Raw genomic sequence first — 12281 nt, forward strand, 5'->3', positions numbered from 1 at the left:
CTGACTACGGGGTTTACGTCATCTAACACACGGAATATTGTGCTCTCGTGCAGAAAGCAAATGGCGGCAGCAGCAACAGCGTGTCGGACAGAGATTTTCGCAGAAAACAACATGTATTCGCATTAAAATGGATCAAAACTACATTCACGAACTTCCACAACGCTACAGAAAATGATTTGCGTAAGTACTTTCTCCTGTAAAAAGTAAGAAATCCGTCACCCCTATAGTAAAGTGTTACCAATTTTTCTCTTACATCCCATGTGTTTCTTAAGCGATGGATTTTTATGTATGCTGGTGCAGAAGTTGAGTTTTATTTTAATTCTTGAAGCTCTTATTGGGTCATATAAAGTGCAAGAACATAGTGATGGGCAATTTGCAGGGTAATACTCATGGATCCCACTGCACAGTCGCCAGCAATAAAAATGAGACATCCAGATCCTGAAATGTTCGCTTCCCTGGAAGTTGTTGCCTAAATCTACGGCGATCAGTGGATTTTAATAGAAAACTTTCAATGGAATCTTCTATCAACGCCGTAGAGTTAGGCAACACACACAACGCCTTGTAGGGAAGCGAACATTTCAGGATCTAGGTGTCCCATTTTTATTGCCGCTGACTGTACAAATTTATATACCCATGAATTCGTTACATTTGTTAGCTGTGATTTAGCATAATTGATTCATTCTTTTGGTTTATTTTAGTTCGCTGTTCTGCCACTTTTGGCTAATCGCGAAGACTAAGATGAGCGATATTATGAAATCAAGATGAAGGGACACTCACAAAGAACACAATTCTCTGGAGGACCCCGACTGTGCTAACCACTTCCCCACGAAGGTCTGCTCAATTTAGTATTAAAAATAGTCATAGGGCCTGAATGAAATGGATTTTTTTAGTAAAAATAACATATTTTTTGCACTTTTAAATTGAAGAAAAGGATATTACATACATGTAATTAACAAATATTGCTTGAATGATGAGCAAGTTTGCATTTGGGAAATCCAATAGAATAGAATATAATAGAATAGAATAGAATAGAATGGTCTTTATTTAAGCAGGCGTGTTTCGGCCTCATGGGCCGTTCTTACACCCAACACTTGTCAAAGATACAATAAATGAATAAAAACAAAAAGAAAGAAAAAAAAACACATAATGATCATGATAATACAATAAAGATAATATAAAGATTATACAATGATAAAATAATACATTGAATAGATTAGTATATATACTGTTGAGTAAAGATAAGTAATAAGTCTTCGGTAGTTCAATGTGTGTGCGGGGGGGGGGGGGTAGGTTAGGTATGCATTATATGATGTATAAGTGCAGGTGCAATTGTTAACATATGAAGGTTAATGAAGTTGTTGGGACAATAGTAAGTTCTTCAGATTTTTCTTAAAACTTTGATGGCAAATAATGTTAGTCAATGGTGCAGGCAGTTTGTTCCATTCCCTAATCCCTGTAACAATGAATGACTTGTTATATGTGGCGGTTTTATGTTTGGGGATTTTTAGATTGTGCTTCTTGCGGATATTATGTTCGACTGATGTTCTACGAGAACAGATCTTATCGGATAAGTATTTTGTGCATCAAGGTGAGTGTTAAGTATTTTCTTCTATTGTTAATGTTTAGCCAAGAAAGTTTCTTTAAATAGGGGGATACATGTTCCTTTCTGTTTAGGTTAAATATGAAACGTATACAACAATTCTGAATTTTTTGAAGTTTATAGTTTAGGCCCTGGGATATATTACTGTACACTGGAGCGCAATAGTCTAACGTGGATAGGACGAGTGATTGCATAAGACGATCTTTAACATTAGCGTCCAGAGCATGTTTTAAATGATACAAAGATTTAAGTTTCCCCATACAGTTTTTCACAATAAATTCAACTTGTGGCTCCCAATTTAAGTGTCTATCGAACACAATTCCCAAGTTTTTGCTTGTATCCACTTCGCTTAGCGGTATACTGCCAAGAGTTGGAGGAGAAGGTGCGTATTTGTGAAGTTTCTTAAGGGTACCATGAGTTCCTATGGTCATGAAGCAAGATTTTGATGGATTTAATTGAAGAGAGTTTCTCCGTGACCAATTTGTTATAGCATCAAGGTCGAATTGAAGTTTGGTCATCGCATTATCGTAGTTTTCTGTATTACACTGAATATAGATTTGCGAATCGTCAGCATACTGATGGTAGTGGCAATATTGGACAGCGCGGTCGAAATCAGCTACGTAAATCATGTATAGTAGTGGACCCAATATACTTCCTTGAGGGACGCCTTGTTGAACAACTAACTATTTAGAGTATGTGACTTCCGGTTCCCGATATTTCACACGTTGTTTCCTGTTGCCGAGATATGATCGAAACCAATTTAACGCGTTTCCGGTAACGACATAGTAATACAGTTTGGCCAATAGCAATTCATGATTGATCGAGTCGAACGCTCTTGAATAGTCCAACAAAACTAAAAGTGTAACTTCATTTTCATCTATTCATTTACTTACATTGTCTACGATATCTACCAGCGCAGTGCAAGTACTATGCATTTTTCTGAAACCAGATTGAAAGTGTGGTGTATATATATAGCCTCAATCCCACCACTAACTCACTGACATAAATGTTCTCCATGAAGGAAGCCCCGGAGGCGAAAAACGCCCGATTACGACCCCCCATGAAATTGTCCCAAATGACCGAGAAAATTTAAAAATCGCTCAATTAGCCCTTCTTTAAGGGTGAAAATGCCCTTTTTTCACGTCCCTAGCAACCGTTTCCAAGGCTTTTCTTTTTTGCTCACATTGTTTCCTTCAATTCTTAATTGTCTAGCTACATTATATTTGTCACAGATCACACACAGATGAATCAACACCTGGTTCAAAAAGGTGCCTTAAACAAGGGTGACATCTACATAAGGAGTTTCAGCCCAGACACAATTACTTACGTATATATTGGTAAACTCAATGCGAAAATATTATCTACATCGTGGTTGTTTTAACTAAATGTTTAGAGGTGTAATAACAAACAATTATTTAGAGTTTTTGCCGTGCTTGTTGTTGTCCATGGAAACGGACGTTGCTAGGGAACTTAAAGAACATTTACTTTCACCCCGAAAACTACTGTAAGGGAATTATGTTAGACTTTTCGTATTTCAAAACATGAGCTTCAGAATTTATTACGGAGGAGAGGTAGGAATTTGATGGGAACGACGGAAAACAACTATTTTTCTATTACGTTTACAAATGTGAAAATATCAAAAGACGTAAATATTGTTTTCTCAATTTAATGTCGCTCTTGAATTCGTTTATACAAGAAATCTAACTAACTATCTTGAAACAGTTATTGCTTACTCACTTTATTATTAAGAAAATAGACAATTCTGAATATTTTGCATATTTGTACCATATTAGAGCCCGTACACCCACAGAGTTACGTTCAAAACTTTCCAAATAAGCGAGACGTATATATTGGTAAACTCAATGCAAAGATATTTACATCGTGGTTGTTTTAATTAAATGTTTAGAGGTATAATAACAAACAATTATTTAGAGAGTTTGCCGTGCTTGTTGTTCACCATGGAAACTGACGTTGCTAGGGAACTTACAGAAAGTTTATTTTCACCCCAAGAACTACTGTAAGGGAATTATGCTAGACCTTTCGAATTTCAAAATACGAGCGTCAGAATTTATTACAGAGGCAAGGTAGGAATTCGAGAAGAATGACAGAAAGATTGCATTTCCAATTTAGTGTCGCTATTGAATTCGTTTATGCAAAATATGCAACTAATTATCTTGAAACTGTTATTACTTACTCAGTTTATCATTAGGAAAATAGACAATAATATTTTGACTATTTGTACTTTATTAGAGCCCATACAGACATAACGTTACTTTCTAAACTTTTCAAATTAGCGAACTTATACACTTGTTTGGCTTCATCCAATAAAACATGCAGACATTTTAACCCATCTATAACATGATTACGCCCACAACGTGGCCGAAGATCACGCATGCGAGCGTACAAGACGTGGCCAAAGGCCACGTCGAAAGTACGCGAGTCTATATATATAAAAATGAAAGTATGTGTGTATATATGTGTGTTTGTTCCGGCATAACTCTCGAACGCCTGGAGCGATTTCAACCAAACTTGGTACACGTATCACTTGCAATCTCGAAAGAAATAATGTGGGGTAAGACACCCCTGGCACCCCTAGGGGTGGGGGTGGGAAGGGGTAACATGTAAAAATAATCGATAACGACCGATATTAGTGTGGAATCCATAGTTTTCGGGGTCGCTAAGATGAATAGTGACAGACCGAATGCCGTTCAACTCCAGGACACCTCTGTCACCCCTAAGGGTGAGGGTGAGAAGGGGTGACATGTAAAACGACCGATATTGGTGTGGAATCCAATCCATAGTTTTCGGAGTCGCTAAGATGATTAGTGACACTCCCAATGCCGTTAAACTCCAAGACACCCCTGGCACCACGAGGGGTGGGGTGGGAAGGGGGTGACATGTTAAACAACCGATATTAGTGTGTAATCCATAGTTTTCGGGGTCGCTGAGATGAATGCCATCAACTCCAAGTTCATTTTACACTATTGTTAGAATTCATTATATTCCTGTCTAATACAAGATTGGATAAATACATACCCGGCAATCAGCTAGTATTTCATAAAAGTGACTACTTGAGTGTTTCTTAATGGATGAAAATTTCCCTCTGTTGCAGAATATGTGGATCTATTGGGGAGGATTGATTCCTGGAACCTCCCTCTCCCTGCCGCACGGCTCTCACTTGTGCAGTAAGTACCCATTGGCGGATTTAGAGGGAGGGACACTTGGGTAGCAAAAGAGATGACTGAGCATTATAAAAATGTTAATAACATTATGTTACAACGGTCAATCTTTTTCCAGATAGTAAAAATAAAACTAAGTGTAGCACGAATATATTTATCGGAATTATATTTAGCCTACTAGATAAATAAGTCGATACCGAACATCGAATCCGCAATCACGTTAACTGGGTCATAAAGCGAGGTCCAATATTCCCGATGTTTGTGACAATAATTTCCGAATAAACGAATTTCAAGTGTATCCCTTTCTTTCTGTAATCATTGGTAATATAAACTATACAACGATATACAACTACTTCTATTACACAAAAAAATACTAATGCTGTCACCTTATAATCAAAGGGCCCTTGGTTCGTTTCCTGGTAGAAGTACATTGAAGAGTAGTTCGGATTTTGCTTTGAAGGTCCAGTCCCGATTAGTTTATCTGACCACAAATTGGACCTAAAGTGAATCCTTGTAAATGTCGTGATATGAATATGATATGTGGGTGTGTGTATGCAACTATATATTTGAGGCTGTGCTTAATACCTAGAAAAATGTGCATATTATATTTCCAATGTTACATATTTTATGCTTACAACATTTTCTGTGCCCCGCCCAGAAAAATCTAGTTCCGTCTATGTGGCGGCGGTTAGGGGGGCGAGGGGCAGTTACCCCCTCACTTTTCGACACTTTTGACATCACCATGCGCGCCGACTACGTGGGTGCTCCGGGGCTCGAGCACCCACATAAATAATCTTATGGGTGCGCCGCACCCACAGGATTTTTAGTTTGATAAAAACAAAATAAAGTAAATATTTCTCACTTGCCATTATGAAAAAATAATAAGCAATTAAAACATTGAGATGGAAGTTAAAATTTCGAACCTCTAAAACATAATTATTTCAAATGTGTTTGTGCAAAGGCAACCAAGCAACACATTCCCCCCTTCTGACATTACCAAAATTGCAAACAAATTCATAAGTGCAAATGACGTAAGAAGGAATGTGTTTTATATTGAAAGTTAACATGTCATGATTATCATTATTATTATTTTGTACATAAAGTTAGTCATTTTGTAGTTTCTGTTCGCAAACAAAATCCTTGCATAGTTCTTTCTGCAATACAATTAAAATTATTTGCATTTATGAATATTTTTTCATTTTAATTTGTATGAATGTGGTATTTTCTTTTAGTAACGTGTTGATAATATCATTGCCTCTTGCAATCATTGTGCATGTAAGTTGTTTAAATTATACAATACTTGATAATTAAAGATCTAACCGCCATTGATGTGCACCCACAGAAATTTTGGAAAGTCGGCGCCCTTGGACATCACACTGTGCTAAACCTTATCCACAAAGGAAAATATAGTGTGATAAGCACCACGCTCCAGCTGAGAATTATTGAGGATATTGGTGATGTCATAAAGCATATGTAATTTTAGGGTACGTTTTAGAAATTTTAGCCCACATTTTGGTTGTTTTAATGCATATCTACATACATATTTTAGTCCTAATTCACACTTTTACTTACCGTATGATGCAATTTCTAGCTGTGTCAAACAAGAAGTATGAAAATCTCTTGCCTGAAATTAAACAACATACTTGTACTTGATTATGTCAAATAGATGACCATCATACACTCATATTTTCTGCACTCATAATTTCGTAACTAATTTATAAGGTTGTTTAAAACAGAAAAAATACTGTTTTATAAAAAATTGCTTTTTACTAGTTATATTACATTAGGAGTTAATTTGAACTAGACCTACAGCTCGGATTTGCTATAATTACTATCATTAAGAGGAAATTTGGAAGTGTACAAAAGCAATTGTCCACCCCTCTGGTGGCACTTATGATATGTGTAATGCAGAACATTATCGTTTGTTATGATCTGTCCTCGCATCTATTGGGAATATCGTGTGTATCACATAACGTGAATACCACATAATGTTTAAAGAGAGTACAAAATAGCTTATACAAAGTTGATTTCATCTTTTAAAAGAATGTACAGTACGTTGACTTACCTTATGATAGTATTCGAGTTTGTTATCACCATAAACCTGCAGGAACAATGACCAGACGATGCACAAAACAACAAACATTTTGAACAAAGAACTTAAATCATTCTTTATGCAGGGTATGTTTCAAAAACACCACACAAAGTGTAAATAATTGTCATCAACACATGAAGTCGTAATGCATATTTCTAGAAATAAAGTCTGGTCCCGTTTTCTCACATACAAAATGTTCGCATCAAAACGTTCTGCCTAACGTCACTTTTTTTTACGAGTGAAGAGAATCCTCAATGCAAACTGAACGTCCCCGTTAAATTAGATTGTGAGATCAAGCGTGCCAGGTCCTCACAGCGAAAAAACACTATTGTATCAAGCAATAAACACCAGAATAGAAAAGAAATGCAAGCGTTAGTCAATTTTTTATGGGCTCCAATAAAAGGAACATAGTACTGATCAGCCCTGGCCCATATCCATGGTAACGGTTGAAGTTTTTGCGTGCGATGACGTGTAACCGGCCAAGTGAATGCATCACTTCAATGTGAAGTCACATGAAATGACAGAACGTCAGTGTGCAGTATGCAGATATTAAACACCAGAACAAGAACAATGTCTAGATGAGGATGTGTAGCTACTACAGGCTGTGGAAAAGGAGATACGATAGCCACTAACGCCGTCAAACGGGTGGACGGAAACTTTACGTCACATATCATGAAGAAGTACTCTCTCTGTCCCATAATTATTGTCCGGTACACCTTTGTTTGTTGTCTCATAATAATTGCCCGATATTCAAACTGTGACATTGGTGTATACAGAAGAAGAACATGAAACAAGGGAATGAGTCATACAACTTTACTACTCAAGGATAAGTACAAATTGTGTTTTCCATCTGCCTCTTCGTCTGTCTTTCCTGTACTACCATTTTGGCATACCGGACTATAATTATGGGACAGAGGGAGTAATAGGATCTGAGCTGATTATGTCCTTTTGCGATTAGTCCACTCAGAATTAGTTCACTTCATCAAATGATTTACTAAATCTCATCAATTTACATTGTCGAGTTCGTTATTTGTATTCTTTTTGGTTTAGGTTCAACATCTTCTCCGAAGAGAAAATTATGCTCATTTCTTTGTTTTCCTTGTCCCTGTACATCCAGGGTCAAGGAAGTCAGTAATAAGGTGTGTTATATACAGTGTACACCTACAGATTGAATTGTATCTTCTCCAAATATGATGTATAAAGAAAAAACTGCCGGCGAACTAAGTGAGGTGAGTGTACATTTTTATATTACTATTATAGTGGAACCACAAGCAAAGAAACCTTCGTAGACTCGCGACTCCTGTGCACCGTACTCCAGTGTGGAGGGGAGGGGGAGAGTGAAGCAGCTCTCTTATAGCCCGAGTTGAACGGAAGAGGAGGAAGGTGCGCGGGGACTTTTCGACGAATGTTCTTTTTCTTGTGGTCGCTCTTATAAGTAAGGTGAACTGTGATTGGTCATTCATCAATTTTATCACTTCTTCTTCATCTCAATTGACTTGAATGGCCGGAAGAGCAAAGTAAATTTATCAAATATAAATGCAAACACCTACAGTTTAATAAATAACCAAAATAGAATGAAAAAATTAGCAGTTTGTATTTTTATTGCTTTATGTGAATATGTAGGGAAAAACGAGAGCGAATTGTACATCAATGGCAAATGAAATGGTAGGCGAATTGCACATCACCATTTTCCTCCAGTCTGTTATCCCAATCTGGTGATCAGAAATTGAAAGAAGCAGAGGACAACATCTGCTTTCCATTATTTAAAACAGCACAGGATGTAGAACAAAAAGAAATGAAAATAACGATGGACAATTTGCCTACTATTATCTATCTCTTCAAGAATAAAAATGCATCTAAATTTAGAACCACACTAAAGAGCTTGCTAATGTAACATTTGTTTTATAGAAGATTATTTGTGTCACATTTTCCATTAATGGACATTAACTTTAAAACGTTTTCTTATTATTACAAAATACACTACATTACTTCTTAACTTTCTTAAAGTATTATTGTTTTTACTAATTTAATCCCGACTTCAGTAAATTACTTCCCTACTTTTCTGGATCCCGAGCAATCGGGAAATACCGAATGGTCATTTTAAAACGGTATTAATTCTTGACGTTTTCTACATTGAAAGTGTCTGGAACTTATCGGAAATTGTTAGTTTTCATTCCAGAAATGCAAGGACAATCACTTAAGGTGAAAATGACGTGTAGAATTTGAGATTTCCAGAGCCTCGGGAAATGTCGGGATTTAAAAAAAATACCGTTCCGATCAATAATATTCTGTCCCACATAACAATAAGTACCCATCGATATTTATTTTCAATTTGTCTGAAGCCACAAAATGTAAATGAGTGGAAATGCTTATTTGTGTACTCGATTTCGTGTGTTCAGTTTCTGGCATGGTTTCCTATCTGCATAGGGCAACACTAGCGCATAGATTTGGAATTCATTTCATGGATAAATTCACCTCTTACCTTCGTTTCGTCATCACGAGTAAACAACGGATTGGCCCAACTTATACTTGTAATAACCTTGGTACTGATGATGTTTGTTTGATATTCTCGAAACTATTGCACATAATCACCCTTGGCATTATCTATTGGTAGTTACTCTGTGAATAACAACAAAGGCATTCTTCAGTTGTGAAACTTTTTTCATTTGAATCTCAATAATGACAGAACTATGATTATATGGTGATGTTCTGTAAATATTTGAATGGAAGGGGTAAACGTGCATAGAGGTAAAGGTGGTATTATGAGCCATTCATGTATTATGAGCCCCCCCAATATCTGTTCATGGAGTGGCCTCAACCTGGCAGCGACGATTTGAACTGCTAATTTAGTAACGCCTTTTGCCGCCAGAGAGTTCTCGTTCAGTTGCAGCTGATAGTTTATGAGTGAGCGTGTTCTTTTTGTTTTCTCGATCTGAAAAACTTTGAAAGGTAAGTGTTTTGCTTATAATTGCAGTAGTTTTTCATTTAAATTCATCCTAGTGCATTATTGCATTGGATAAAGCATGTTTAAAAGATTGTTTTTGTGTAGATACTATGTAATTTGGAAGTAACAAAGATTCGTTATGCATGTTCCAATTCCAATATGGCAAGGATTGTAAAATGAGCCCCCATCGTGCTTGGTATATGAGCCCCCAAACGATAAGGGGCTCATATTATATACACTACAGGAGTGGTTTCAACTTTGTCTTTTCAGATGTCACGAAAAGTGCTAGGTCCAAAAAACAAGACCAAAAGAAAAAACTGAAGATATGGTTAAGGCGATCAAGACTGTAAGAAACAAAGATATGGGATTGAAAAAGGCATCAAAAATGTTTCTTGTTCCAAAACCTACTCTTCAAATACTTCTCTGAGTTGACAAACCACCGGAAGAAGCCGCTTTAACAAAATTAGGGAGAAAACCTATAATGGGCGAGGAGCTGGAAACAGAGTTAGTCGAGTATTTACTTATCATGGAAAGTAAATTCTATGTACCAGACAAGATGTTCGCAGGGTAGCTTACCATCTGTGTGAGAGAAATGGAATTAATCACCTATTCACAGAAGAGGGGTTAGCTGGTAGAGTTTGGTTCGACCACTTCATGAATCGTCATAACAATGTTTTATCTCTTTTGAAACCTGCTGCGACATCGTTTTCAAGAGCAAATGGCTTGAACAAAAAGGCAGTCGACAATTTCTTTGATATCCTGGAAGTCGAGTACGCCAAACACAACTACCCGGCAGATAGAGTATTTAGTGTCGTTCGAAGCAAAATCCCTCGAATCATTGGGTTGGGTTGAGAGGAAAAAGACAAGTGGGAGCTCTAAGTTCTGCTGAACGGGGCTCTCTCGTGACAGTAGTCTGCTGCATGAGTGCAGGGGGAACTTTTGTACCTCCTATCTTAATTTTTCTTAGGAAAAATATGTCTGAGCTTCTCATGAAAGGCCCTCCACCCGTTCGGATGGATACAAGCAAACATTTTCACAGATTGACTAACCCACTTTATTGACAAAACTAAACCCTCAAAAAATTACCCTGTGCTCCTTATTCCAGATGTACAACTCCCACACCAAAAACATTGACATTGTGAATCTTGCTCGAGAAAATGGTATATCCATTGTAAGTTTACCACCACACACATCACATAAACTGCAGCCTCTTGACAAAACACTTCTTGGCGCTTTGAAACATCACTACAGTGAAAACATACGCAAGTGGATGCTTCACAGTGAGAGACCTGTTGGACCCTATGATATTGCCGAACTATTGGGAAAGGCTTATTTGACTTGCCAGATCGGATCTATTGCTGTGAATGGGTTTCAGGTTACAGGTTATATCCATGTAACCGGAATGTTTTTTCTGCTGTGAACTTTGCACCTTCCTCTCAAGAGGTACTGGATTTGGAAACCCTGCAAAAATTCTAAGGGAAAATACCTAAATCCTCCAACAATGCAGTAAGAGAACAAAACACAGGTACCGAAACTCCACAAGAAGATGGTCAAAATGCATCTGGGACGACAATTGTAGAATCAAACCGCGCTGGAACTGCAAGTTCACCAGTTTTGGAATGTGCAAGTAACATGATTGCAACCAGCTGCTGCAGATTTGGCATGGACAGGCCTTCCGGTCTGTGTAAAGATAAGGAGAAGAGGATTCCCGGACACACTGTGTCTCCAAAAGATATCTGGCCTGTTCCCGAACCAAAGAGGAAAGTGACTAACAAAGGTCCTAAACCCTCCAAAACAGCTTTGATTACATCGTCTCCGTACAAAGATGCTCTATTGGCTACTGGAGAAAAAGAAAGAAGTCAGACTCAGCTGAAGGGAAAATAAAAGTGAAGGATAAAAAGCAAAAAGATGATTAACAGCCTACTGAAAAAACACAAACTAAAACGAAGCATGCAGTGAAACCGAAGCTTCATCAAGATTCAGATGAGGAATCCTGTGAATCAGATATCGATTCTGGGGAAAATGTCTTAGAAACACCAATCGGAGTGGAAAGTCCCGGTCTGTTCTGCGAGGGTCTATTTTCCGCAGATGACCGAGGAGAACTGTAGGTGCAATGTCTCATCTGTGAAATTTGTGCACACAACGACTGCGCTGGATGCGAGAAGGATATTTACATTTGCCACTTTTGTAAATATGCATTACAAAGAAACAAAATAAAACTTTTCAAATGGTTTCTTAATGACCCTTTCAATTAATTTTTAATTACCCTTACAATTAGTTTTGTAATGATTTTTTCAATGATCTTGTTATGAACTCTTCTATGGTATTTCACATCATAATTTCTTTTTTAAGGTTTTGTAATGAATAAAATGTTGTTTGTGTGAATTAATTTGTCATACACTTTTCTAAATCCAGTTATTCTATTATTTTTTCCTAGGGGCTCATATTACCAGCACAATTTTTTTT

The 12281-nt window shown here is 37.2% G+C and overlaps 2 protein-coding genes across 2 annotated transcripts in view; one reads left to right on the forward strand and one right to left on the reverse strand.

Moving 5' to 3' along the window:
- Window positions 1–7097, reverse strand: part of LOC145982532 (uncharacterized) — a 48918-nt gene extending 41821 nt beyond the window's left edge. The window contains exons 1-2 of the mRNA XM_083115981.1: window positions 6845–7097; window positions 6352–6403 (exon numbers count right to left, since the gene is read on the reverse strand). Coding sequence (XP_082972107.1) covers window positions 6352–6403; window positions 6845–6922 — 130 coding nt within the window. The 5' untranslated portion in view covers window positions 6923–7097. The remainder of the gene's footprint in view (window positions 1–6351; window positions 6404–6844) is intronic.
- The window catches only part of LOC145982530 (uncharacterized), a 97331-nt gene continuing 88662 nt past the window's right edge, over window positions 3613–12281 (forward strand). Inside the window, exons 1-4 of the mRNA XM_083115980.1 lie at window positions 3613–3684; window positions 4713–4785; window positions 6122–6263; window positions 7922–8100. The gene's annotated coding sequence lies outside the window, so the exon portion shown is untranslated. The remainder of the gene's footprint in view (window positions 3685–4712; window positions 4786–6121; window positions 6264–7921; window positions 8101–12281) is intronic.

The sequence above is a fragment of the Lepisma saccharinum genome, unplaced genomic scaffold, assembly GCF_977018435.1.
Source record: "Lepisma saccharinum unplaced genomic scaffold, izLepSacc3.1 HAP1_SCAFFOLD_232, whole genome shotgun sequence".
NCBI lineage: Eukaryota > Metazoa > Arthropoda > Insecta > Zygentoma > Lepismatidae > Lepisma > Lepisma saccharinum.